Source organism: Dromiciops gliroides, chromosome 4 (assembly GCF_019393635.1).
Source record: "Dromiciops gliroides isolate mDroGli1 chromosome 4, mDroGli1.pri, whole genome shotgun sequence".
Classification (NCBI taxonomy): Eukaryota; Metazoa; Chordata; class Mammalia; order Microbiotheria; family Microbiotheriidae; genus Dromiciops; species Dromiciops gliroides.
In genome coordinates, this window is record NC_057864.1 from 386,316,592 (window position 1) to 386,343,991 (window position 27,400).

A 27,400-nucleotide genomic window follows, 5' to 3' on the forward strand; every position below is an offset into this window, starting at 1 on the left:
TTGTGATGATTATATTACATTGGCAAAAATTATTTCAGGAAATGGTGAAAATCAAGAATTCATTTATCAAATCTGAGACATTTTCTAACATACTTTTTTTTGCTATCCTCTGTCCACACATTTTAAAAAAATTGATAGCTTTTATTTTTACATTGCCCCAATTTCTCCCAATATTCCTTTCCCTTTCCTCCCTGATTGCCATTCCATATAACAACAAAAAAAAATTAAAGGAAAAAAAGAAAGAAAAGGAAAATTAAAATTAAAAAATAGCAAAAGCAGTCAATATATATGTGAAAACTCTACATGTTCCTTTACCTTTGGACCTCCCACAGTTGCAAAGGAGTAGGAGATGTCTTCTTATCTCTTTTTTGTGGCCATGCTTCTTTGTAATTCTGTGACATTCACTTTTGATTTTGTGTTTGTTGTTCTTTCCATTTACATTAGTAGTTGCTCTGCATATTTGCATGTTTTTTCTTGTCTCTGCTTAGTTCTTGGTGTATTAGTTCATATAATTTTTCTGTGCTTCTCTATCTTCATTATATTCAATTTTTCTCCATTATACACAATGTACTACAATACGTTTAGCTATTTCCCAATAGATGAGCATTTGTTTTTGTTTCCAGGTCTTTGCTACCACAAGAAGTGCCTCTATAAATATTTTGGTGTCTTTACTTTTGAATTGAAGTTACTGAGTATTAAAGTATTTGTTGTTTGTTTGGTTTTTTGTTTGTGTGTTTGTTTTCAGGGCAATGATGGTTAAGTGACTTGCCCAGGGTTACACAGCCAGTAAGTGTCAAATGTCTGAGGCCAGATTTGAACTCAGGTCCTCCTGAATCCAGGGCGGGTGCTTTATCCACTGCGCCACTTAGCAGCCCCCTATTAAAGTATTTGTTGACTTAGTTTATTATTTAAAACATTTCAGATAACAAGTATTTAAAAAATTAATCTGTCCCTCCAAATATCTTCCCTCCATTAAGTACATTAAAAATTCTTCACTTCATATGTGCATAGTCCAGAAAAAAGAAATTCCCAAATAAGCCATGTCCAGAAATATGACTCTTTATATATTCCAAGTTTATCACCTCTCTGGGAAGAGATGAGTGGCATATTTCATCTTCATTCTTTTGGACTCATAGTTTATCATTGCATTGATGAAAGTTATAAAGTCTTTTAAAGTTGTTTTTCTCTATAATATTGTTACCATCATATAGATTGTACTTCTAATTCTGTTCACTTTGTTCTGTATTAGGTATGGCCAATTTCATCTGAAATTGTTGATTTCATCATATCTTATGGCACAAAAATATTGTATGGCACTCATATACTATAATTTGTGTAATTATCCCAATAGGACAGCCCCTTAGTTCTCAAATTTGGGCTTCCATGAACGAGATGTTATAAAATCTTGGTATATATAGATCCTTTTCTTCTTTTCTTTGATTTCTTTGGGATATAGGCCTAGTAATCATACAGTCAATAAACAGTCATCAAGCCCCTACTATATGCCAGGCATTGTGCTAAGTGCCAGAGATATGGGGTAGATGATACACAAAAGGGAGGGGGAAAATCACAAGTAAAGGTTGAGTCAAGGCTTTGGCTCCAAAGGAATGCACTGGGGTTGACAGAAATGAAGGGATAATTGACCTAGGTAATCTGTTTAGATGAAGGTTTGGGGAATTGCTCTCCGATAGTAGTGATATTGTTAGATCAAAGAGTTTCCAGTTTGGTAACTTTTGGTGCATAGCTCCAAATTGCTTTCCAGAAGGACTGGGCCGATTCTCAGCTCTAACAATACAGCACTACTATAACTTTTCCTGTAGCCTTTCTAATATTTACCATTTTCTTCTTTTGTCATCTTTGTCAATAGGATGGGTATAAGATGGAACCTTGAAGTTGCTTTAATTTATATAGTTTAGTTTTTTCCATAGTATGCCACTTTTTGGGCATTATACAGAAATCTCACTTTTAAAGTATTTAGTGTTAAACAAAAGCTTGTAGATAATCTAAAAACTCTTATTCTTACCCATAGTAGTCCTTTTCTACCAACCTACCATCTTTACTAGGGAAAGAAGCCAGTTAGGACTGAGAAGTCATTTACTTTTTTTAATGGCTTTTTATGGTTAAGGAATTATATAATTTTCTTCTTTTTCATACTCATTAGTTTACTAATCACTGTTTATATCTTTAATTGCTCTAGTATGAAAACATGTGGAGACTGTATTATGACTAATGTTACCAGATCAGACCATGAGAGGGGGAAATAAGATGATTTGGAGAAATAACAGCAAAGAAATGAAACTGTTATCTTAGAGCAATATTGACCAGAATATCACTGTGAATAATGAAAAAACAGAAGATAACACAAAGAACAGATTTGGTTCCTGGGCTAACAGTATCTTACTTTTGCCCCCATTGAATCAAGTCAATTTTGACATTCTTAACCCTGAGTAAATTGACTCTACTTAACCGATTCCTTCAGAAGAACTTTCTTTTCCAGGAAGGCCAGTATCCTTATTATCATATTCAATATTCCTATTTTCATCTCCCTCTCTCCCCATTTATACCCTCCTTTCTTCTCAAGGCCTATCCAACTTGTTCCCTTCTTTCAAAGTCCATATTGAATCCTTGACAACTTTGGTCTGTATCATTCCCCTTCCTGATCTTGCAAAGCACTCAATCTCTGTTCCATATATGTTGGCATTTATGTATAGTCAATTTAGCATTTTCTAATTTATTCATGTGTAAGACATGTCTTTCTCAACAAGAATATATGCTTCTTGAGGGCAAAAACCATAGTACATACTTCTTTTGTATCTCCTACTATGCTTATTATTTATGATCAGTCACTCAATAAACACCTATTAAGCAACTACTATGAGAAAAGCAGGGCAACTAGGTGGTACAGTAGAGATAGAGTGCTGGGCTTGGAGTCAGGAAGACTCATCTTCCTAATTTAAAATCCATTCTCTGATACTTACTAGCTGTGTGACCCTCAGCAAGTCACTTAACTATGCCACAGTTTCTTCATCTGAAAAAATGATCTGGAGACTAAAATGGTAAACCACTCCAGTAACTTTGCCAAGAAAACCCCGAAATGGGCTCATGAACAGTTAGACACAACTGAAAAACATTTGAACAACATTTAAAATTTGAGTAGCCAGGTAGCTCAGTGAATAAAGTGCCAAGCCTAGAGTCAGGAAGACTCATCTTACTGAGTTCAAATCTGGTCTTAGACATTTACTACCTGGGTGGTGCCAGGCAAATCATTTAACCCTGTTTACCTCAATTCCTCATCTGCAGTATAAGTTGGAAAAGGAAATGGGAAACTATTCCAGCATCTTTGCCAAGAAAACCCCAAAATGAGGTCATGAAGAGTCAGAAACCACTGAAATGACTGAAGGAAAATAAGTGAGTGAGACAAGCACTTTGCTAAACTGTGGGAATACAAAAGAGGCAAAAGATAGTGCTTGACCTCAAGGAGCTCACAATGCAGTGTAGAGAACAATAGGCAGATATACACAAACAAGCTCTCTATAGGATAAAGAGGAAGTAAATAAGAAAGTGAAGACATTAAAATGAAGGTTTAGGAAAGGTTTTCTTTAGAAAATGGGATTTTAGCTGGGACTTAAAGAAACCCAGTCAAGCCAGTAAGCAGAGTTGAGGAGGGAAAGCTTTCCAGGAATGGAAGAAGCTAGAGAAAATGCTTGAAGTTGAAAGATGGAGTATCTTGTTCATGGAACAGCAAGAAGGTCAGTGTCACTGGGTCTAAGAGTATGTGGTGAGGAGTAAGATGTAAGAAGTCTGAAAAGGTAGGAGGGGACTAGGTATTGAAAAGGCTCTGAATACCAAACAGATTTTGTACTTCATACTGAAAGAATCAAGAACCACTGGAGTTGATTAAATAAGAGGGTGACATGATTAGACATGTGCTTTAGGAAAATCACATTTGTAGCTGAATGGAGAATGAACTAAAGTGGGGAGAGAATTGAGGCAGGCAGACCCAACGGCAGGTTATTGCAATAGTTCAAGCTTCAGTTAAGGAGGGCTTTCACTAAGGTGGTAGTAGTATCACAGAAGAGAAGGGGGCACATTCAGGAGATTTTTTTACAAAGGTAAAATCAACAGGCTTTGGCAATAGATTGACTGATGGGGACAAAAGATAGTAAGGTGTAAAGGATGACTCCTAGGTTGTGAGACTGAGGGTCTGGGAGGATGGTGTTGTCCTCTACAGTAATAGAGAATGTAAGAGAAGGGGAAAGTTAAAGGGGAAAGATATTGGGTTTCATTTTGGACATAATGAGTTTAAGATTGTTTACTGGGTATCCAGTTTGAGATGCCTAAAAGGTAGCTGGAGATGTGAAATTGGAGATTAGTGAGAAGATTAGGGCAGGATAGGTAGATCTAAGAATCATTAGCATAGATATGGTCATTAAATCTATGGGAGTTAATGAGGTCACTAAGTGAAGGAATATAGAGGGAGAAAAGAAGAGGGCATTGGTCAGAACCCTGTGGGATATCTACAGTTAGAGGGAGGATTCTGTATGAGGATCCAGAAAAGGAGACCAAGAAGAAATCAGATACGTAGAAGAACAAGGAAAGAGGAGTATCCTGAAGACTTAGAGAGAAGAGAGATCAAGACAAATGAAGACTGAGAAAATGCCACTGGATTTGGCAATGAAAAGATCATTGGTAATTTTGGAGAGGGTAGTCTTAGTGGAATTATAAAATCAGAAACTGGATTATACGGGACTAGAAAAAGAGTGAAAGAAGAAAAAGTGGTGGTCACTATTGTAGATTTCTTTTTCAAGGAGTTTAGCTACAAAAGATAGAAGAGATATAGAATACAGTTAATGGGGATGGATCTAGTGAGAGGTTTTTGAAGATAGGGGAAAAGCAGGCATATTTGTAGGTACATGGAAGCAGCCAGTAGACAAAGTGAAGGTAAAAATAAATGATAGAATGGAGATGACAGAAGGAGCAATCTGTTGGAGGAAAGGGGATGGAGTTGGTTATCTTCAGTAAGGGGTAAGGCTGTCTCATGAGAAACAAGGTTCAAGGAGAAAACAGTGTCAGAAAGCAGCTTAGCAGGGTGTAATCAGCAAAATTCTAAAGGGGCTAAAGATTCAAGAGAAGAGGACAATGGAAAGTTGAATTGGTTCACCAAGGGGTGAAGATGATTTAAGATGCTTAATAAATATGCACTAAAAGAAATTAAAATAAATATGACATCTGCATGGAAATCTTTCCCCTTTACTGAACTTTTTTTCCTTTTATTGTCTACACAGTTCCTGAAATCCAGATTTTCTCCTTTTTAATTTAATATTTTATTTTTTCTCCAATTAACATGTGAGACCAATTTTAATATTATTTTTTTTCAAATTTTGAGTTCCAAATTCCCTTCCTCTCTCCCATTCCCCCTAATGAGAAGGCAAGCATTTTGACAGTTTATACATGTGCAGTCATGCAAAACATTTCCACATATGTCATGCTGTGAAAAAAAAAACAGATCAAAAAAAGACCAAGCCAAAACAAAACTAAAGAAAAATAAAGAAAAGCTGTTCTTTCATGAATAGCATTTTTCAACATAAATTCTTCAGAATTGTCTTGGATCATTGTATTGCTGAGAAAAGCTAAGTTATTCACAGTTGATTATCATACAGTATTGCTATTATCATATACAATGTTCTCCTGGTTCTGCTCCTTTCATTTTGCATCAGTTCATATAAATCCAGGTTTTTCTGCGTCATTTCTCATAGCACAATAGCATTCCATCACAATCATATACAGCAACTTGTTCAGCCATTCTCCAATTGATGGATACCCCCTTAAATTCCAATTCTTTGCTACCACTGAAAGAGCTGCTTCAAATATTTTTGGTTTTTTTGTTTGTTTGGTTGGTTTTTTTTTTTTTTTGGTGAGGCAATTGGGGTTAAGTGACTTGCCCAGGGTCACACAGCTAGTAACTGTTAAGTGTCTGTGGCTGGATTTGAACTCAGGTCTGCCTGACTCCAGGGCCACCTAACTGCCCCCTACAAATATTTTTGTACATATGGGTCCTTTTCCTTTTTGTTTTTTGTTTTAATATTTTTGGGATACATATTTAATAGTGGTATTATTTGATCAAAGGGTATGTATGTTTTTATAATCCTTTGGGCATAATTCCAAATTGCTCTTCAGAATGGTTGAATTAGTTCACGGTTCCACCAACAATGCATTAGTGTCTCAGTTTTCTCACATCCCCTTTAACATTCGTCATTTTCCTTTTTGGTTATATTAGCCAATCTGATAATTGTGGGGTGGTAGTGCAGAGCTGTTTTAATTTGCATTTATCAAATCACCATATTTAGAGCATTTTTTCATATGACTATAGGCAGCTTTGATTTCTTTGTCTGAAAGCTTCCTGTTCATATCCTTTGACCATTTATCGATTAAAAAATGGTTCTTATGTCTAAAAATTTGACTCAGTTCTCTATGTATTTGAGCAATGAAGTCTTTATCAAATTACTGTAATTTTTTTTCATATTAATGATGACCAACTATGTGTTTCCCTTCATCCTAGTTCCCTCTTGTTTATCCTTCTCTCTCTCTCTCTCTCTCTCTCTCTCTCTCTCTCTCTCTCTCTCTCTCTCACACACACACACACACACACACACACGCACTTTTTTCTTTTGGTGAGGCAACTGGGGTTAAGTGACTTGCCCAGGGTCACACAGCTAGTAAGTGTCAAGTGTCTGAGGTTGGATTTGAACTCAGGTCCTCCTGAGTCCAGGGCTGGTGCTCTATCCACTGTGCCACATAGCTGCCCCATCTCTCTCTCACTTTTCACCTTCCCCATTCTCTCTCTCTCTCTTTTTTTTTTTTTAGTGAGGCAATTGGGGTTAAATGACTTGCCCAGGATCACACAGCTAGTAAGTATCAAGTGTCTGAGGCTGAATTTGAACTCAGATCCTCCTGAATCCAGGGCCTCTATCCACTGTGCCACGTAGCTGCTCCAACTTTGTCCATTCTCAAAATTGTTTTGTTTCTTACTTTTACCTCTCCTCATTCACTCTCCTTTATATCAGCACTCTCCCTAACCCCAGCCCCAGTCTACTCTTATCATCTTCCCTTTCGAGTTTCCCACATGGTAAAATAGATTTCTATACCGAGTGTGTATGTTATTTCCTCTTTGAGCCAATTTCAATGAGAATATCGTTTATGCTCCTCCTCTTTTTCTACTTACTCCATCTTCCCTTCCACTGTAAAATCTCTGTGCCTCTTATATAAGATCATTTACCCCATTTTGCTTCTCCCTTTCTCCTTCTCCCAGTGCATTCTTTTTTCTCAACCTTTTATTTTATTTTTTTTAGATAATCATCCCATCTTATTCAACTCACACCTGTGTCCTCTGTTTATGTATTGTGGAAATTTATTTTGATTTGGGGACCCTACCTTTGGGCTGAGATTGGAAAGCCTTAGGCCCTCAGGGTCTCTTCTGTGTGGGAGGGGCTGGTGCCCCTCCTCCTCTGCTTCAGCTGAGCCCAAAAGCCCTGTGGGCTGTACAAGACTCCAGGTCAGACAGCTGGGGGAAAAAAAGTCCCCAGCCCCCTCCAACCTGAGCTGAGCTATCCAAAGATCCCGGATGGTCTGTGCTGAGGCATGTGAGGCCGCAGCGCCCCCCTCCCCCCAGCTGCAGCCCAGGCTGGCAGATTAGCTTGGTCTGTGGGGGCGCAGGAAGCTCTGAGATTTGAGTGGAGAGAAGAAAAGGTATATATAGACCTGGGAGTTAGACAGCAAGGGGAGAGGACAAGGACGGAGGGGTTTGGTTGGACAAGAAGATGGGGCTGAGAAGAGGTCAAGAGGGATGCTGCTGAGGAGATTAGAAAGGAGAGACGGGGGACGAGATGAACAGCAACGCAGGACTAGGAGCAAAAGCATCAGAAGACAGACTAAACAGGAAGCAGAGGAGAGCACAGAAGCAGTTAGCTTTTTTTTTTTTTGGCGAGGTAATTGGGGTTAAGTGACTTGCCTAGGGTCACACAGCTAGTAAGTGTTAAGTGTCTGAGGCCGGATTTGAACTCAGTTATTCCCGACTCCAGTGCCGGTGCTCTATCCACTGGACCACCTATCTGCCCCTTTGATTAGCTTTTAGAAATTAATTTTCATTATTATGGTATGGCACAAATAGTTGCTACAAAGCATTCCCTTAAACAAGAGACACACATCCCCACAAATATGAATAGAGCCCAAGGAAAAGTAGGGTCAAGTATAGACAGTATATGTGTCAAAGAGGTAACTCATAGCTCTTATATGCTAGTTCTTTTTTCCTCTTTGTGGAGCCCTCATGAAATTCTCTTTTTATTATAGCTTGCTGTTGGCCTACTTATAGAGTCCTAAAACTGCATTTCTCAATGTGTTTAGTTTGTATCCAGCTCCTGATGCATACACTACCATTAGTCACTGCTATTTGGGGAATAATCTTACCATTAAAAATGAGAAATCCCAAATCATTTGACCCTTTGAAGTTTACAAGTCCATTCTCTAGTCAAGTGGTAAAGGGAGAAGACAGAGGCTTTCTCCTCCTCCCTTCTCTACTAGCAATTCTCTCTAAGGAACATGACTAGGACTTCTATCACTGGTCTGGTCTGACAGGAATGCAGAGATTCCAACCAGCTTGATATTTTATACAAGGACGCATAGGATGTGACTGTGTCTCTTCAGCCAATTTCAATACACTGCCTGTATAATGTCATTTCATTTCATCACTCCTTCCAAATTGATTAAGGATTTTCAGAACCCAGTTTAAAGACTTTGTCTGATTGATAGAAGAGAAGTATTCTCACCTGATAAAAGTATCAAGGCCTATTAATTACTTTAATCTTTAAGATTTACCTCTTGGGCAGCTAGGTGGCACGGTGGATAGTCACTTAACCCCAATTGCCTCACCAAAAAAATAAAAAATAAATAAAATAAAATAAAAATTTACCTCTTATTAGTTACTTTAAGTTGGGGAAGGTGACATTAATTGAATAGAGACCCCACCCTTACATAGATTTTCAATATTATTTTTTCCTTATTTCTTATTTTCATGAAAAATATGTACTTTGGAAATATTGTTCTTTTATGACAGATATACTCTTTCATTTTTTCCAGATTAATGTTTAAAAGCAAGTGCAAGTCTTTTGAACGCTATCCGTGCTATCAAGATGAAGAAACTAAGATAGCTTTTGCTGATTATTCTGTAAACTATCCTGATCAGCCACCAAATTCTTGGTTTATAGTTTTTAGGTAAGGTTTCAAAAATGTTTTCAACCTCTCTAAATCGCATTTTATTTATTAAAATTGTGTATACTTTCTGTGCATACTTAATATAAGTAGTTTGAGAAGCAGATTTTTTTTGCCTTTGTATCACTAGTAACAAGCACAGTGCCTGACATACAGTAGGTCCCTAATCAGTTGTTTTGATTGATTTTCATCACTTGTTTAATCTACTATATTATATCATTAGTTAATTTATAATTTTGCTTCAAAAAAATAAAACTTCAAGGTTGCTTTTCTTACCTTCTCTAAAAGTCATTCCACTATTGCTTTGTATATATGAAACTATTTAAAGAAATATATTATTTGTATTTTAATTTAGTCAAAAACAGAAAAAAATTTAAAATGGGTTATAAGACTGTTTTACTCATGCTTGCATTTAATAAGTTTCTGCGTTTTGTAATTTTAATAACTTTATGATTTTATCATAATTTTTATATTCATTGTATGTTATTTCTCATGATAGATTCTAATTACCTTAGGAGAGAGACTCATCTCATCTTTGTATCCTTAGTACCTAGCATGATATTGTTAAATTGTTGAATTGATTTGAAATACTTCTCAGAGAATGTATAACAATATGATAGTATGGTAAAAGTCTCTCATTTGCTAGATAATACTTAAATAGTTATAGAACATTAATTATAATTATATAGAAAATTTATATTTATAGATAAATAAGGTCAAGAGCAAGAATCATTCATTAATTCAATTCAGTTCAAAAAGCATTTATTTCTTGAGTACTTATAATATTCCAGGCATTGTGCTAGGCTCTGGGGACACAAAGATAAAAAATGAAACTGAGCTTATGCTTTCCTGAGAAAAATACAGATACAGAGAAGTATAAACTAAATGTGAAGTAATTTTGTGGGAGGCAAGTTCAGAGAGAACTAACAACTGAAGGATCAAGATGGGCCTCTAAGAGGAGATGACACTTGTGTTGAGACTCTAAGAAGCAGAGGGGAGGAGGGAGAACATTAAATATATGGGGATAGCCTATGCAGATACAGGTGGGAGATCGTCAGGTACAGAGAGTATCAAGTACAGAAAACAGCAGATCGGCCAGTTTGTCTGGAATGTAGAGTTTATGATGAGCAACTGTGAAATTCATCTAGAAATGTAATTTGGAAGCAAGTTGTGAAGGGCCTAAATACCTTACAGAGATTTTTATTTTATCCTATATAGGCAATAGGGAACTACTTCAGTTTAATGAGCAGGGGACCACCATGATCATATTTGTTTGTTTATTTGGGTGCTTTTGTGATTTTGTCTTTTCTGTGCTTTTGGAATGTTAATTTGGTAACTCTGTAGAGGATGGTTTGGAGAGGGGAGAAACTGGAAGCAGAGAGACCCATTAGAAGTCTAATATAATAGTCCTGGTGAGAGGTACTGAGGACCAAAATATGTGTAGTGATGATCTGACTGGAGAGAAGGGGACAGATTTGAGAGGACAAGGTAGAAATGATGTTATATGACAGTTAACTCAATATGGGGAAAGGTGGAATGAATGAAACTAAGAATCTGAGAATGACTTGGAGGTGGCAAACATGTCTCTAAAAGGAGAGTAGTATCCCCAGTGGATTGAAGATAATAAGTTATGTTTTGAACATGCTGAGTTTGAGAAATCTACGAGATACCTAGATGCTGATGTCCATCAAACAGCTGTTTCTAGACTGGTGCTTAAGATAGAGATAAGGGTTAGATATGCAAGTTTGGAAGTCAATGACTTAGAAATTGGTCATTGCATTATGGGAGCTGAGATCACCAATAGAAAGTACACAGAGGGGGCAGGTAGGTGGCACAGTGGATGAAGCACCAGCCCTGGATTCAGGAGGACCTGAGTTCAAATCCAGATTCAAACACTTGACACTTACTAGCAGTGTGACCCTGGGCAAGTCACTTAACCCTCATTGCCCCACCAAAAAAAAAAGAAGAAGAGGAAGAAAAAAAGTATACAGGGAGAAAAGAGGAGGGTCCAGGACAGAATTCTGAGGTACACTCAGACATAGGGTTAGGATATAAATGATGATCCAGTAAAGGAATCTGAACAGAAGTTGTTAGGCAGGAAAAGGAGAGAGTAGTGTCATGAAAACCTAGGGAAGAGATAGTATATCTAGAACCAGAGAATCATAGATTAGAGCTAGGAGAGACCTTAGAGTTTATCAAGTCCAATCCCCTCTTTTATAGATATGAAAACTAAAGCCTGAGGAGAGGGTGACTTGCCCAGGATCATACAACAAGGAAGTAGATGAGGCAGGATTTCTACAGAGATATCAGGAAGGATGAGGACTGAGCATACATTTTTGGAATTAGCAATTAGTAGATCATTGCTAACCTTGGAGTAATTTCCATCAAGTGTAGCTGTTGGAAGCCATATTGCAAGGACTGGACAAATGTTTGGAATATAAGGAAATAGAGGCAGTTCTCCCTGGATGTTAGCTGTGAAAGGCAGGAGAGATGAAAAGAATATAATTATATGCAAATACATTATATTGAATTTTTATATTTTCAAAGTTATTTAACTTTCATTACTCCAATTTCTGTTTATTCACTTAAAATCCAACTGATTTTCTAACACATTTTTTTCTAACACATCTTTTAAAGGAGCCTTTTTTTTAATTTCAGAGAAATATTTTATGTAGCACAAGATATGCTCTTGGTGCCTAAAGTATACACTACTCTTCCAGTCTGTATGCTCCATGTTGTTAATAATGATACAATGGAGGAAGTACCACGAGTATTCCTTAAAGTGATACCTTATGTCTATACCAAGAATAAGGTAAGACTGAAGATTATTACCACCCAATCACAGTTAGAAACTTTATTCTGATAGAGGATGAAAAGATAATGTCTGTGTACTTTTGCTATGTTTCTTTGCCAAGAAAGCCCCAAAAGGGGTAACAAAAAGTTGGACACAACTAAAAAACTAACCAACTGAACAACTAAAATGCTTTTGCTGAAGTTAATGTATGCACAGCAACAATTAATTCTTTCCTTTGAATACCTTCAGGAAAAAGAATAATATAGTCATAGCTGTCAAGCGATTTTCTTAAAGCACAAGTCTGACTATATCACTACCTACTCAATAAACTACAGTGTTTATGTTTCTCTAGGACCAGACAAAACTCTTCTGTTTGGCCTTTAAAGTCCAACACCACAACCTAGCCTCAGCTTTCCTTTCCAGCCTTATCATACATTATTCCCCTTCACAGATACTATGATCTAGCCAAAGTAGCCTTCTTGATATTCCTCATGCACACTGCTCTATCACCAACCTCGTTACCTTTCTATTAGTTGTCCTCCAAGTCTAGAATGCCCCCCTTCCTCACTCATCTCTTAGAATAACAAGTTTTCTTTAAGGTTCATCTCCAGGATCATTTTGTACAGGAAGCCTTTTTTGATGCCCCTAACTTGTTTCCTTCTCCCACAAATCATCTCATTTCTATTTTCTGTTTATTGTACATACTTTGTAACTACATTTTGTGTTCCTTAAATAAACTGTAAGATCAAAAACGATGATTATTTAACTTTTATCTTTCTATCTTAAGTGCCTAACATAGTACCTGGAACATAGTAAGTGCTAAACACATGATATTTCTTTCATTTATCCATCTATCCACTCATTCATCCATATAGGTAAATGAACTGGAAGGACAAAGGGATCAGACATAGACATGGTGTCAATTCTAGAAGAGCTTATAATATTATCATATATTTAGAGCTGGAATGGATCTTAGAGGCCACAGAGTCTCACCTCTTTTTTCTATAGATGAGGAAACTGAGTCTCAGAGAAAATCAAGGACTTGCTCAAGGTTACACGGTTGGTGTCTAAAGTGGGGTTGGAAACTAGCTTTTCTTGACTTCAAATCTAGCATCATCCATTACAATCATACCACCCCTCTGTTTGTTTGATTGTCTCCTACCCATCAGATTGGCCAAGATGACAAAAAAGAAAAGAAAAGAAAAGAAAATTATAAATATTGGAAGGCCTGTAGGAAAACAGGCACATCAATACACTTTTGCTGGGCCTATAAATGGGTACAACCATTGTTAACCTGAAAATGAATGAAAACAATATAACAAAATTAAGTTAATTAAGGTATTTAATCAGGGCAAGGGATTATAAATTGTGTTATTGCATCATGGATGCTAAGAATACCCAAAGAGTGGAACTGAGAACAGTTTTTCACTAGTTCTTTTATTTAAGGAGCAGAGAGAGTGATGAGGTTATCTTTGGGAGGGTTAAGTATTGAATAGTTTCATAAGAAAGTTGTTTTACATAACAAGCGAATGTACCTAAAGAAAGCTTGAGACTCTTTGGGAGAGTTTTGGGAGATCCACAAAATAATCAGAAGCTAGAATTGACAGGGACTGTTCAGACCCAGGCAGTTCATTAGCTTGAGAAAGAAACTGGATGAAGTCAGTCTATTCTCAGCCAATTGTTTTTGTCACCATTTTAGAAAGAAAGCTATTTGGAATTGTACATAAAAGCTAAACAGTGCATGCTCTTTAACCCAACTATATCACTGAGACTTGTTTTCTAATATGTTTTTCACCTATGCTTACCTTTGATTTGAAGTCATCAACTATCAATGCATATGTTACTTGATTTGGAGGGTCTTGTCAAATTCTTCATAAAATTGCTTCTACCCCTTTATCTAGATGCTGGAACATAGCTGTAATTTCCTTCATAATGTTATGGGGCTGGGATATATCAAAGAATTTGGGACTATTAAAGTTTAAACTGGAGTAACTCTCCTTGAGAAGCTAAACTATCAGGACACACCTAACAAGTAAGATAGATAAGCCTATTAGATGTGGCTGCTGCCTGATAGTAGCCAGGAGACAGAGATAACTCCAGAAGTCTGGAACACCACCTCTCATTCAAGTTTTCCCTACCCCCAAAGGGAACTTTCCATTGTCAGGTGGTCACCCCATCAGTCCACACCACCTACTATCTATAAAAGCTTTTGTTTGCCTTTCTTCTGTTTGAAGAGATAGGTATCTTAGAGAATCATGTCTCTGAACCATCTCTCCTTGAGAAAAGTCTTTGACTTCTTTCTTGGTCATTTTCTCTAGTGCCTAAATAAAAGACTATTTTATTCTAATTGGATTTGTGGGTGAGAGGGTGTAATTCTTTAAAGAGGAATACCTAAGGACACCCACAACAACTGATTTCCCCCATGGCAATAATTGTGTTATTGTTTATATTGATTATTAGCGCTGCCATGTGAGATGATCATGTGACCCAAATGCTGTTTCTCATTGCCTTTATACAGATGAATAAAGCAACTCTGCCAAGTCTTTTATTTGTTCTTCAAAGAAACCTGAGAAATTTCCTTTTAGTAGCCACTATCTTAATTTTTTAAAATTTCATTTAGAACCAGGATTTTAGTTTTGATATAGGCTCTTAGGCTTATATATTTAGATATTGGAAAAACCTTATAGCTCTCATTTTACAAATAAGGAAATTGAGGCCCAGAAAGGTTAAATGATTTTCCCAAGTCAACACAGGCATTAGGGGTAGAGCTGGTATTTGAACCTGTGAGGGAAAAATCCATCCTCTTCTCAATAATTCTCAGGAACTCAGCAGCGAGGTGACAAAGGCTTTATTTTCTTCTCATGAGAAGGAGGCACCCTAGTGTGCAGCTAGTGGGTGCCCCGAAAGGGGGCTCCCAGGCCCTGTTTTATACCCTAGTCCCTAACGCGAATGGACCTTCCCCTTTTTCATCACTGGTCTGGGTTACAATCTATGCGCAAAAACTAGCTAATCGGACGCAGTATTCCCAGCCCTCTTCCTTGTATGGGCATAACTCAGGAGTGGACTTTATACTTCCTTATATGGACAGAACTCTGGAGAGGACCTAATTGAGACCAGGGCTCCTTGAACCATGTGACCTTGCTAACCTGAGGGGGAGGAGGGGATCTGAGACCTTTGTCCTACAAACAGGTCAGAGGAGTATGACTGACTGTTATATCCACATTGAGAGGAGACAACTACCCATTTCTCACAGAACCCAAATCCCTAGAGTCTAGATCTCATGCCCTTTCTCTTGCTTTATTCAGTAATATTTTGATTTTACTGTTGAACAAAAATTTCCCACTTAAAATACCAATAGATTATAATTTGTAGTTATTTCAAAATTGCTAGGATTCTTAGTATGCTCTCCCTTTTCTGTCTGTCTTCCACTATCACTACAAAAGCAAAAATAGAAGTAAATTTATCCTTTTTGGTTCAGTGTTAATTTTTATCTCTGGTCAGATTAGTGGATAGTGTAGTTACACATGGACAAATCATCCCTCTATTTGCAGCGAAACATTTCTTAATTGTGAACCACATTTTCCAGTATGTTTTTCTCTCTCTTCCCCTATGGTTAGCTTATCATTGAAGGCTGTTTTGTATCTTCCTTTTTTCTTAGGTTCCCATAACCAAAGAATTTATCACATAAATAGCCAAACTACTATTGATATGCCTGTCCCATACTGAAGTGTATTTATCCTTAGACAGCAGACAGTTTGTTGTCCAGATAAATACTCAGAGTCTTTAAAACTTGGGAGAACCTGCCCAAGTTCTCATTATGAGAATTCAAGGTCACTTTTATGTAACAATGAGGCATAGGAATAGGATTCTATTAGAGGATTTTAATGAGATTTTACTGACCTTTTAAAAATAACAACAATCGAGTGACTTCTTGATGAAATAAATTCATGTGATTTTTAGTCTAATTAAATTTTAAATAATTTATGCTCTGATTATATACTTTTACTGATAGTACACTATAATAAAAGTTTAAAACTATTTTTAATATAAGCCAAACATTTTTCTGTTACTTCTTCTGAGCCATAAAATTGCTCAATATTGTAATCAGATCTTGCTGTTTCAAGTTGTTACTAAATAACAATTTTTGCTCAAACCTAATTTTATCTTATGTTAATTTAGTCACCATTTACAGTTTAATGAAAAAATCTCAATCATTAATTTCTCCCTTTGTTCCATTATCAATTTTTATACTTATACATCAGCATAATTTTTAATAAAATTCATTTGGTTATAATCAAAAGACATGAATGATTTAATATTCCTTCATTGCTTCTGAAAAGAGTACTTAAATTCACACAGGGAAAATTTTGTTCACAGATCTAATTTTAATGGTATTCACACAACGCATGTTTTTCTACATGTCAAGGGGGAAATAGGTGGTGTGGGGGTCCTTAGGTATTCCCCTTTAAAGAATTACACCTCTCACACACAATCCAATTAGAATAAAAGTCTTTTATTTGGGCACCAGAGAAAGTGACCAAGAGGAAAGTCAAAGACTTTGCCTCAAGGGGAGAAACTGGCTTAGAGACAATATGATTCTTTGAAACACATTTCTCCTCTTCCAGAAGGGAAGCCAAAGCCTTTATAGAGAACAGATGGGGGGGGATGGGGGGATGACCATCTGACTATGGAAAGTTCCCTTTGGGGGTGAGGAAAGCTTGAGTGGGAGTAGTGGTCCTGACTTCTGGAGTTATCTCTGTCCCTTGGTGCCTATCAGGCTGCAGCCATGCCTAATGGGCTTATTTCCCTTACTTCTTAAGTGTATCTATCCTGATAGCTAGTTGGACAGTTTAAACTTTAATAGTCACAACCCCCATGTCACTCCATTTTACTTATAGCTCAGGTACCATGTCCTCCGTAGGGAATTTCCTGAGTCCTCTGTCCCTCCCAGAACCCACCAGGTGTTTGCTCTTTCCTTGAATTGGTTTTTTAGGGGTAGAAAAATTTATGTTCTTTTCTACATGCTTTCCATTAACTATCTGTACTCATGCTGTAGAATATAAGTTCTTTGAGGAAAGACCTTAAAAAAATTATCTCCAGTGCCAAGGATTCTGTCATATATATAGTAGGCATAGTAGGAACTTAATAAATTTTCTTGGCCATGGAATTTTTTTCTTCCTCTAAGTAATTCTCAAGCAAAATTTTTGTTTTTAAATAGTTACAACATTGAATTGATAGCCAATAGTTAAGTTTTTGTCTCTTTTTTTTTTTAGTGAGGCAATTAGGGTTAAGTGACTTGCCCAGGGTCACACAGCTAGTAAGTGTTAAGTGTCTGAGGCCGGATTTGAACTCAGGTACTCCTGACTGCAGGGCCGGTGCTCTATCTACTCTGCCACCTAACTGCCCCCTTTTTGTCTCTTCTTGCTACAGTGGAACCTGTGTGTTGAAAGAAATACTTAAAATATTTTGTCAGGGCAGAGCCAATTCTCATTTAACCAGCTAGTGTCTTCACCTGCTAGAGGCTGTTTAATCTTTTTAAAATTTTTTTTATGGCATACTTCTTAAAGTATGTAAACAAATTGTGCAGTAGTTAAAATGATTGTGTACATTTCTTTTTTTTGTTTTTTTTTTTGTTTTGTTTGTTTTGTTTTTTGCAGGGCAATGAGGGTTAAGTGACTTGCCCAGGATCACACAGCTAGTAAGTGTCAAGTGTCTGAGGCCAGATTTGAACTCAGGTCCTCCTGAATCCAGGGCTGGTACTCTATCCACTGTGCCACCTAGCTGCCCCTGATTGTGTACATTTCACTGGGGGAAAAAAAGAGAAGTACCTGAAGGAGGGGAAGAGACTGTAAAAATTGAAAAAAAAAATTCTCAGGCCTAATTAATACTGGAAAAAATAATTTAGATAACATCAGTAACTGCTGACTTATCCATCACATAATAAAATACTTAATAGAGCTAGAAGAGTCCAGAGCTAGAAGAGATCACTTTGGACTAGAGTAATGGGGGAAGACTTCATAATGAAGTTAGAAATTAATGGTGGGTAGTATTTGAACAGACAAAGTGAAGAAGTAAAGAGAGAAGAGCACATTAAATTAACATAGGGCTAGGGCAGTGCACGAAGAGATGTATGATGCTAGTAATAATGCCCTCTTCATGGGACAAGCCCAACTAGAGTGAAGGGACTATATTTGGGCACATATATAAGACTAAGAGTAAAGTGTTATAAGTGTTATACCAAGAGTGGAAGAAGGCTATGAAGAACCTTGAGAGCCAGTCAGAAGAGTTTGGTCTTGATGGTTTGGGACTGTTTGGAGGAGTTTGGAATCCCAGTGTCATGAACAAAAGAGTCACATGTGTCTTAGGACGATATGTGGCTAGCAGTCAGAATGAATAATAGCAATGTTGTATTGTCCTCAGAGGGAACATCAGGAAGCTGGTACATTAAGGAGGTTGTGGCAAAAAGGAAAAAGGGGCAAATCTAGAGAGTGTTTTGTATATAGAATATTAGGACTGGAAGCAGTGAGTGAAGCCTGAGAAAAATGCAGTGTCATAGAAGAAAAGGAAGGAAAGAATTTCAAGGTTTAGAAAATTATAAAAGGAAATGAAGAGAGCTTAAGGTTGTGACTATATAGAGAATATAAGCAAAAGCAAAAAGCATTCAGTATCCAACTTTTGCCAAATATTCTGTTCCATGTAATATGAAGTATCCTTTATTTGGAAGCCTCCAGTCTATTTCATTACTCAATTTCTTGGGAACATCATATTTCAGGGTCCTGTGTGGAAAAGATAAACAATGAGATGAGTTTTTATTCATCCCAATATTGCATAAACAAAATGAAATCTGCCAAGGAAGGAAGATGTGAAAACCCTCCCAAACCAATTCAACCTAATTATGTCAGTCTAGGTTTGTTAATTACCATACAAAATTTAGCTTTGGCGTTAACCCTAAGGGCACTAATGTTCCAGAATTAATCAGCTAAAATGCAAAATAGAAAACCTACTTTGAAATTATTGAAAGAGAGATACAGAGGTAGAAGCCAATGCACAATTAGGAAAATGATTTCAGAGGATTGATGAGGAACCATGCTATTTACCTCTTTATGTATAGATGATACAGAATAAGATGGGACTAATGTAAGAATTTGTTTTGTTTGACCATGCATATTTTTTGTGTTTTGTTTTTCTTTTCTCTTTTTCCCAGTGGGCTGGGGGATGGGGAGGTAGGAGGGAAAGAAACAAATTTTTGTTACTTGATAAAAATTAAATAAAAAAGAGAAAATAGAAAATTAGTTTAAAACATAAACTCAGAACATATATATATATATATATCAATAATGAAATTGAAAGATAATTTGAAGTCTACCACCTTTTAATGTTCTCTATCATAAGTAAAACTAAATAAAGAAATTTTTTATCAAATTATTTGGTACCTCACTAAACATATATTTGAAGAAGTCTTATAAATCATGAAATTCAACATACAAAGTAACATTTAAGGAACATTTCTATAAGATACCTGTCAAGTGAGCATCCAGTTTTTACTTAAAGACTCTAGTAAGAGTAAACACACTTCCTTGGATAGTCCTAGTTAAACTTTTAGTTAGCTTTAATTTTTAGAAAAATATTTCTGTATATTAAATTTAAACCTGTTTCTCTTTAAGTCAATCATCTATCCTAGTTCTAGCCTCTGGTACAATGAAGAATGATTTAATCTCCCATATGATAGCCCTTCAGCCAGTTGGAGAGAGCTAGCATGACCCCCCACTCCCTAAAGTTTTATTTTTGCAAGTCCACATACTGGTAGTTCATTCAACTTGTCACCAATCTAAAGATCCTAAGTTGCTATCCTCTGGACTTTCTCCTGTTGTAAGTTTTCTTCCTCAAATGTGGTACCTAGAAATACACGCAATACTCCAACTGTGGTCTGACATGGTCAAAGTTCATTGTCTCCAAAGTATTAAATACTGTCTCTCTAAATTAAGGTCCGCTAAAACTCCTGAATGGTTTTTGTTTTATTTTTTTTTTTGGACAAACAATTCTCTGGCCATACTTTATACTTCTCAAGTCCACTTTATAATTGTAAATTTTACTTTTTGAAACTTAATATAGGAGGCAGCTATGTGGCACAGTGGATAAAGCACTGGCCCTGAATTCAGGAGGGACCTGAGTACAAATTCGACCTTAGACACTTGACACGTACTAGCTGTGTGACCCTGGGCCAGTCACTTAACCCCAATTGCCTCACCCAAAAGAAGGAAAGAAAGAAAGAAACAATATAAACTTTCACATATATTTCTATTTAATTTAATTCTATTTTAGCCACATTCCAACCATCATCAAATATGGGAATTAACCCTCTTAATTTTGAGTTCTCTGAAAATTTGACAACTATGCAATCTATGCCTTTATGCAAGTCATTGATTTAAATGTTAATCATCATAATAGTCATCATCATTGTTAGCATTAAGCAAATATTTTTAAAAATATGCTTCAGTCTGTATTCAGACACCATCACTTCTTTCTGTGAGGATGGAGCATTTTTCATCATAAGTCCTTCGGAGTTGTCTTGGATCATTGTATTGCTGAGAATAGCTGAGTCATTCACATCTGATCATCTTTCAATATTGATCTTATTTTGTACACAGTATATTTCACTTTGTATCAGCTCATGTAAGTCTTTCCAGGTTTTTCTGAGAGCATCCTACTCATCATTTCTTATAGCACAATAGTGTTCCATCATAATCACACACCACAATTTATTCAGCCATTTCCCAATTGATGGGCATCCCCTCAATTTCTAATTCTTTGCTACCAGAACAAAGTTGCTGCAAATATTTTTTGTACATATAGGTCCTGTAACTTTTTGTTTTTTATCTCTTTTGATACCAACCTAGTAGTGATATTACTAGGTCAAAGAATATGCATGGTTTTATAGCTCTTTGGCCATAGTTCCAAATTGTTCTACAGAATATTTGAATCAGTTTACAATTCCACCAACAGGGCATTAATGTCTCATTTTCCCTATATCCCTTACAACACTTGTCATTTTCCTCTGCTATCCTATTATCCAATCCAATATGTATGAGGTAGTACCCCAGAATTGTTTTGACTTGCATCTTTCTAATCAATAGTGAGTTAGAGTATTTTTTATATGGTTGTATATAGCTTTGATTATTTCATCTGAAAATTCTTCATATCTTTTGATTATTTATCAATTGGGGAATGGCTCTTATTTTAATAAATTTGATTCAGTTCTCTATATGTTTAAAAAATGAGGCCTTTATCAGACAAACTTGCTTCAAAAATTTTTTCACAATTACTATTGCTAACTGTATTTCCCTCCATCTTATTCCCTTCCCACACCATTTACTCTATTCTCTATCTCCTTTCACCCTGTCCCTCCTCAAAAGTGTTTTGCTTCTGACTGCCCTCTCCCTAAATCTGTTCTTCCTTCTATCACCCCCCTCCCATTTCCTTCCCCTTCTACTTTCCTGCAGGGTAAAATATATTTCTATACCCAATTTAGTGTGTATGATATTCCCTCTGAGTCAGTTCTGATGAGAGTAGAGTTCATTCACTCCCTTGCAACTCCCCCTTCTCCTTTTCCACTGTCTAAGCTTTTTCTTGCTTTTGTTATACTTTAGCTCACTCCACCTCTTCCTTTCCCTTTCTCCAGTACATTCGTCTTTCACCCCTTAATTTTGTTTTTTAAAGATATCATCCTTTAGTGGGCACCTAGGTAGCACAGTGGATAAGCACCAGCCCTGGATTCAGGAGGATCTGAGTTCAAATACAGCCACAGACTTACTAGCTATGTGACCCTAAGTAAGTCACTTAACCCTCATTGGCCCACAAAAAAAAAGATATCATACTTTCATATTCAACTCACATCTGTGCCTTCTGTCTAAATATACCCCATCCAGCTGCCCTAATAATGAGAAAGTACTTATGAGTTACATGTATCATTTTCCCATGTAGGAATGTAAACAGTTTAACCTTTTAATATCCCTTATGCTTTCTTTTTCCTGTTTACCTTTTTATGCTTCTCTTGAGTCTTGTATTTGAAAGTCAAATTTTCTATTCAGCTCAGGACTTTTCATCAAGAATGCCTGAAAGTCCTCTCTTTCATTGAACACTCATTTTTCCCCCTGAAGGATTATACTGTTTTTCTAGGTAGGTGATTCTTGGTTGTAATCTCAGTTCCTTTGACCTCTGGAATATCATATTCCAAGCCCTTCAATCCTTTAATGTAGAAGCTATTATATCTTGTGTCATCCTGCCTGTGGCTCCACAATACTTGAATTGTTTCTTTCTGGATGCTTGCAATATTTTCTCCTTGACCTGAGAGCTCTGGAATTTGGCTATAATATTCCTGGGAGTTTTCATTTTAGGATCTCTTTCAGGAGGTGATTGGTAGATTCTTTCAATTTCTATTTTGTCCTCTACTTCTAGAATATCAGGGCACATTTCCCTGACAGCTTCTTGTCAAGAAAACCACAAATGGGGTCACGAAGAGTTGGATATGACTGAGACAACTCCACAACAACAAAATATATGGAAACTTTCTTTTTATCAGTCTTTCTTGAGATAAAAGCCCAGTAATGCAATCTGTGATTCAACTTCATACTCTCTTAATCCACATATACAATCATTTATCTAATTTTGCTGTTTATCTCCATAACATCTCTCATGTCCAACCCCTTATCTCTAATTACACATTCAACAACTTAATATTCTCAGTAGCTTTTACCTAGTAGACACTAGACTATTGTATCAACAGACTAATTTGTTTCCCTATGTCATATCGCATACTACTTCACACAGCTAATAAAATGTTTTTTCTCAAGCGTTTGCTGATCTGACTATGTTATTCTCCTATTCAGTAAAAAACAGGAATTTCCTGTTGTCTCCAGCATAAAATATTAACTCCTCTGTTTGACTTCTAAAGCTTTTCATAACATGGTCACAACTTAACTTTCTACATTCATTATACATCACTCCCCTTCCTGTGCAAATTGGCCTTCTCTCTGTACTTTGCTTATGGCAGCTACTCAGTTCCCTATCTTTTTCGATTTCAGGCATTCATGCTTGGAATCCATTCCCTCCTGATTTCCACTTTATACAGTTCCTCACTTTATTCAAGAGCCCCCTTAAGTACCACTTTCTTGATTAAGCCTTTCATGATTCCCCCAAGTACTAGGGCTCTCTTTCCCTAGCTATCTTTAACTGTATCGTATGTATTTTATATTTTTCTGTATATACTTTTATATGTATCCTTTCTCCATTCATAGAGTATTAAATTCCTTGAAAGTAGGGAGTTTTACTTTTATATTCATATCCCAGTGCTTAGTATAGTGCCTAGCATCTAAAGAGTCTATTAATAAATAAAAATTTGTTGATGAATTGACTGTTTTGTATTGCAGTCTTCTTTACTGAGGTAAGTTAATCACAAACAGATCAAGGTTTTTCATTTTGAATTTGAAATACAAAATCATGGATTCATATGTTATAGATTTTAATATTAGAATGGAAATTTTAAAACCATCTAGTATGACCCCAGTATTTAACAGTTGAAACAACTGACGGGCAGAAAGTTAAAGTAACTCCCAGGATCTGATCCTAGGTCCTCTGGCTCCAAATACAAATATCATCCCGTGGATGATATTTTTCTACTTAAGATTTTTGATAGGTAATTTTGAAGTAGAAATTCAGATGTAACTAGGATAGGGAATTTGATTATGACAACAGCCTAAAAGGGCATTCTTTCCCCATGATGTTATTCATCATTTAAGGATGAACGGACATTGAGTCCCCAGCATGTTTGTTGGTGTATGAGAGCAAGTGGGGACAGGGTCCACTGGGAATATGTTATTCCTACCGACCTTCAGAAAGGAGCACAGGTACCTCCAAATACATCTAACCTTGCACTCTATAAGGCTACCACCAGAATCTCAGAATATTTTTTCCTTTGAGCCATGTAAAAATGTTGCTTTTTCATTTGTATGATTGTGATTTTAAAATGGACTTGTTTTCTTTTTTTTTTTAGAAGGGATATTCATTTGTGGCAGAAGCCTATACAAGTGATTTTTATATAACAGCTGGAAAATGGAGACTCCGTATCATTGGTTCTTTTGCTCCACTGCCATATCTTGGTCGAGAGAATGTTTGCAGTTTATTTTCCATGAGAGAAATTAAAGACTATTATGTTCCTAATGACAAGCAGATTATGTTCAGGTATATGTATATTTCAAAGTAGGAACTATTTTAAGGTCATTCTTATATAAAACCATCGCAACATTTTTGTGAGGATCAAACAAGATGATATTTGTAAAGCATTTAGCACAATGTCTGGCACATGGTAGGTATTTAATTGATTATTGTTTCCTTCTAATAAGGTAGCAGTATCTAAAGCAACCAACATGCCTACATAATCTGACTTTATAGTCATTTTGAATCAATTGAAAGCTAAAATTAAAAAAAATTCAAACAGAAAGTTTTAATTTGATGGAGAAAAACCTTTTAAATAAGAGATGGCGTATCCACAGGGATTGTCATACCAAGATACAAGATACTGATTTTACATATGTTTAAATAATTTGGGCACAGGTCTTCCTAAAACCATAAATTGGAGAGTTAATAGTAGTAGACATTTGGGAAAAACATGAAGATGAGAAACGTGATTTTAAAGGTGAGAATATGTTATCCAGATATAATTATAAAATTGTTCTTAACAAATGCAAAGTAAAAGGGAAAGAAAAATTCCAATTGTGATATATTTGTCTTTGATTGCAACAAAGATATTTACATTACCTAGGATAAAGGTGCATATCTCAAGATAAAAATCTTTAATGTCTAAAATTATAGCAAACTTTCGGGAGTGGTTCTATATTTGATATGACTAACATCCAAATAATGTATATATTTAAAATAAAAATACCAATCTAGGGATTCCCAACAATTTTAATAAAAAATATTTTTCATTTCCAAAAATCCATCAATACTGGAACTGGGCCATGGTGAGATATAGGGGTTTGGGGATGGCTAACAAGGTAGGTTACATAAAACTGCTAAAAAGACATAGGGAGTGGGAAAGAGCCAAAATAATAGAGTAGATGAAGCACTAAACCTGACTTCTCCCACCATTCCCTTCAAAACAACTTTAAAATAACCTTTCAAATAGAATTCTGAAATGGCAAAGCCAACAAAAGGTCAGGGTGAGACATTCTTCTAGTTTAAAACTACTTAGGAGGTTGAAAGGAGAGGTGGGTGAAATTGGGGTAAGGCCTAGCCTGGAGCCCATGAGGGCACAACACAAGTGGTGGGACTGGATGGTGGTGACAGGAGCAGCAGCAGATTTAGGGGCTCCCAAGCTAGAGACAGTAAGAGGATCAGGAAACTGGTTAAAAATAAATTACAAGGGACTCATCTAATAGCCCTGGGTACAAGATGCTATTTAGTAACTTCATTGCCTATTGGCATAATGGGCATACCAACTTATAGATTACACTTCAAGGTCAGAGAAGAGTGTTGTTCATCATGAGGAAGCTGATCCCTGAGGAGCAACATCACTTGTCATCACAAGGAAGCAGAAGCCTTTCTTGGGTAAGGACTAGAGCATAGACCAGGAGATCAGGGACCATATATCTCCCTGGATCAAACTGTGTTAGAAGCATTGAAAACTTCCAAATTCATAGAATTAACTCTGAAACTAGCAGAGGAAAAAAAAGCCAGAATGTTGGGACAATTCTCTATCCCAAACCTAGGAATAGCACCCAACTTTAAAATAAAGTTAAGTGTCAATAAATAGGCTGGAAAAATAAGCAAACAAGAACAATTTTTAAAAAACCTGATCACAAAAAACAACTATGGTGACAGGAATGAAAAAGACACAAACCCAAAAGAAGACAAAGATATAAAAAAAAGCTACAAGCAAAACCTCAAATTAAAAAAAGTGAATTGGACATAAATCCAACAAGAATTCCTGAAAAAATTTAAAATGAATTTAAAAATCAAATAAGTGTGGGGGGTGGGGTGGGGGTGGGGGCAGCTAGGTGGTGCAGTGGATAAAGCACCGGCCTTGGATTCAGGAGTGCCTGAGTTCAAATCCAACCTCAAACACTTGACACTTACTAGCTGTGTGACCCTGGGCAAGTTACTTAACGCTCATTGCCCTGAAAAAAAACCAAAAACAAATAAGAGTGGTAGAGAATCCCCCCAAAACTAATGATAAACCATACTATCCACCTCCAAAGAAAGAACTGATATTGATTGAACACAGACTGAAGCATGCTATTTTTCACTTTCTTTAATTTTTTCCTTTTTATTCAAGTTTCTTTATAAAAAATGACTAATATGGTAATGTTTTATATAATTGCACATGTATAACCTATATCCAATTGCTTACCCCCTCAGGGAAGGGGGAGGGAGGGAGGGAAGGAGAGATTAAAATTTGGAACTCAAAACTTTAAATAAAATGTTTATTATTATTAAAAAAGTGGGACAGAAAAATTGGTAAGTGGGAGAGGAAGTATAAAAGCTCACTGAAGAAAATCATTCCTTAAAAATTAGAATTGGGCAAGTGGAAGCTAATGACTCCATGAGACATCAAGAAACAAACAAAATAAAAGAATGAAAAAAATGGAAGATGTGAAATATCTCAGTGAAAAAACAACTGACCTGGAAAATAGATCGAAGAGAGATAATTTAAGAATTATAGGACTACCTGAAAGCCATGATTAAAAAAAGAGACCAGGGGCGGCTAGGTGGCGCAGTGGATAAAGCACCGGCCCTGGAGTCAGGAGTACCTGAGTTCAAATCTGGCCTCAGACACTTAACACTTACTAGCTGTGTGACCCTGGGCAAGTCACTTAACCCCAATTGCCTCACTGAAAAACAAAAAACAAAACAAAAACAAAAAAAGAGACCAGACATCATATTTCAAAAAAACTAGAAAAAGAAATAAATTTAAAATCCCCAGTTAAATACAAAAATGGAAATCCTGAAAATCAAAGAAGGAAACAATACAATTGAAAGTTAAAAACTGAACTAATAAATAAAACAGAGCTAGTTCTGTGAAAAAACAGTAAAATAGACAAACATGTTAAAAATTCAATTAAAAAAAAAGGAGACAACAAAATTGATAGTCTCAAAAATGAAAAGGGTGATTTCAGCACCAGTGAAGATGAAATTAAAGCAATCATTAGGAGCTATTTTTCCCAATTATATGCCAACAGATCTGACAATTTAAGCAATATGGATGAATGTTTACAAAAATAGACATTACCCAGATTTACAGAAGAGATAGAGTCTTTAAATAATCCTATCTTAGAAAAATAAATT

General features: G+C 36.2%; 1 protein-coding gene across 1 annotated transcript in view; it reads left to right on the forward strand.

Annotated features, from left to right (window-relative positions):
- ADGB (androglobin) overlaps positions 1-27,400 on the forward strand; it is a 167,417-nt gene that overhangs the window by 106,042 nt on the left and 33,975 nt on the right. The window contains exons 24-26 of the mRNA XM_043999579.1: positions 9,133-9,267; positions 11,923-12,076; positions 24,108-24,295. Coding sequence (XP_043855514.1) covers positions 9,133-9,267; positions 11,923-12,076; positions 24,108-24,295 — 477 coding nt within the window. The remainder of the gene's footprint in view (positions 1-9,132; positions 9,268-11,922; positions 12,077-24,107; positions 24,296-27,400) is intronic.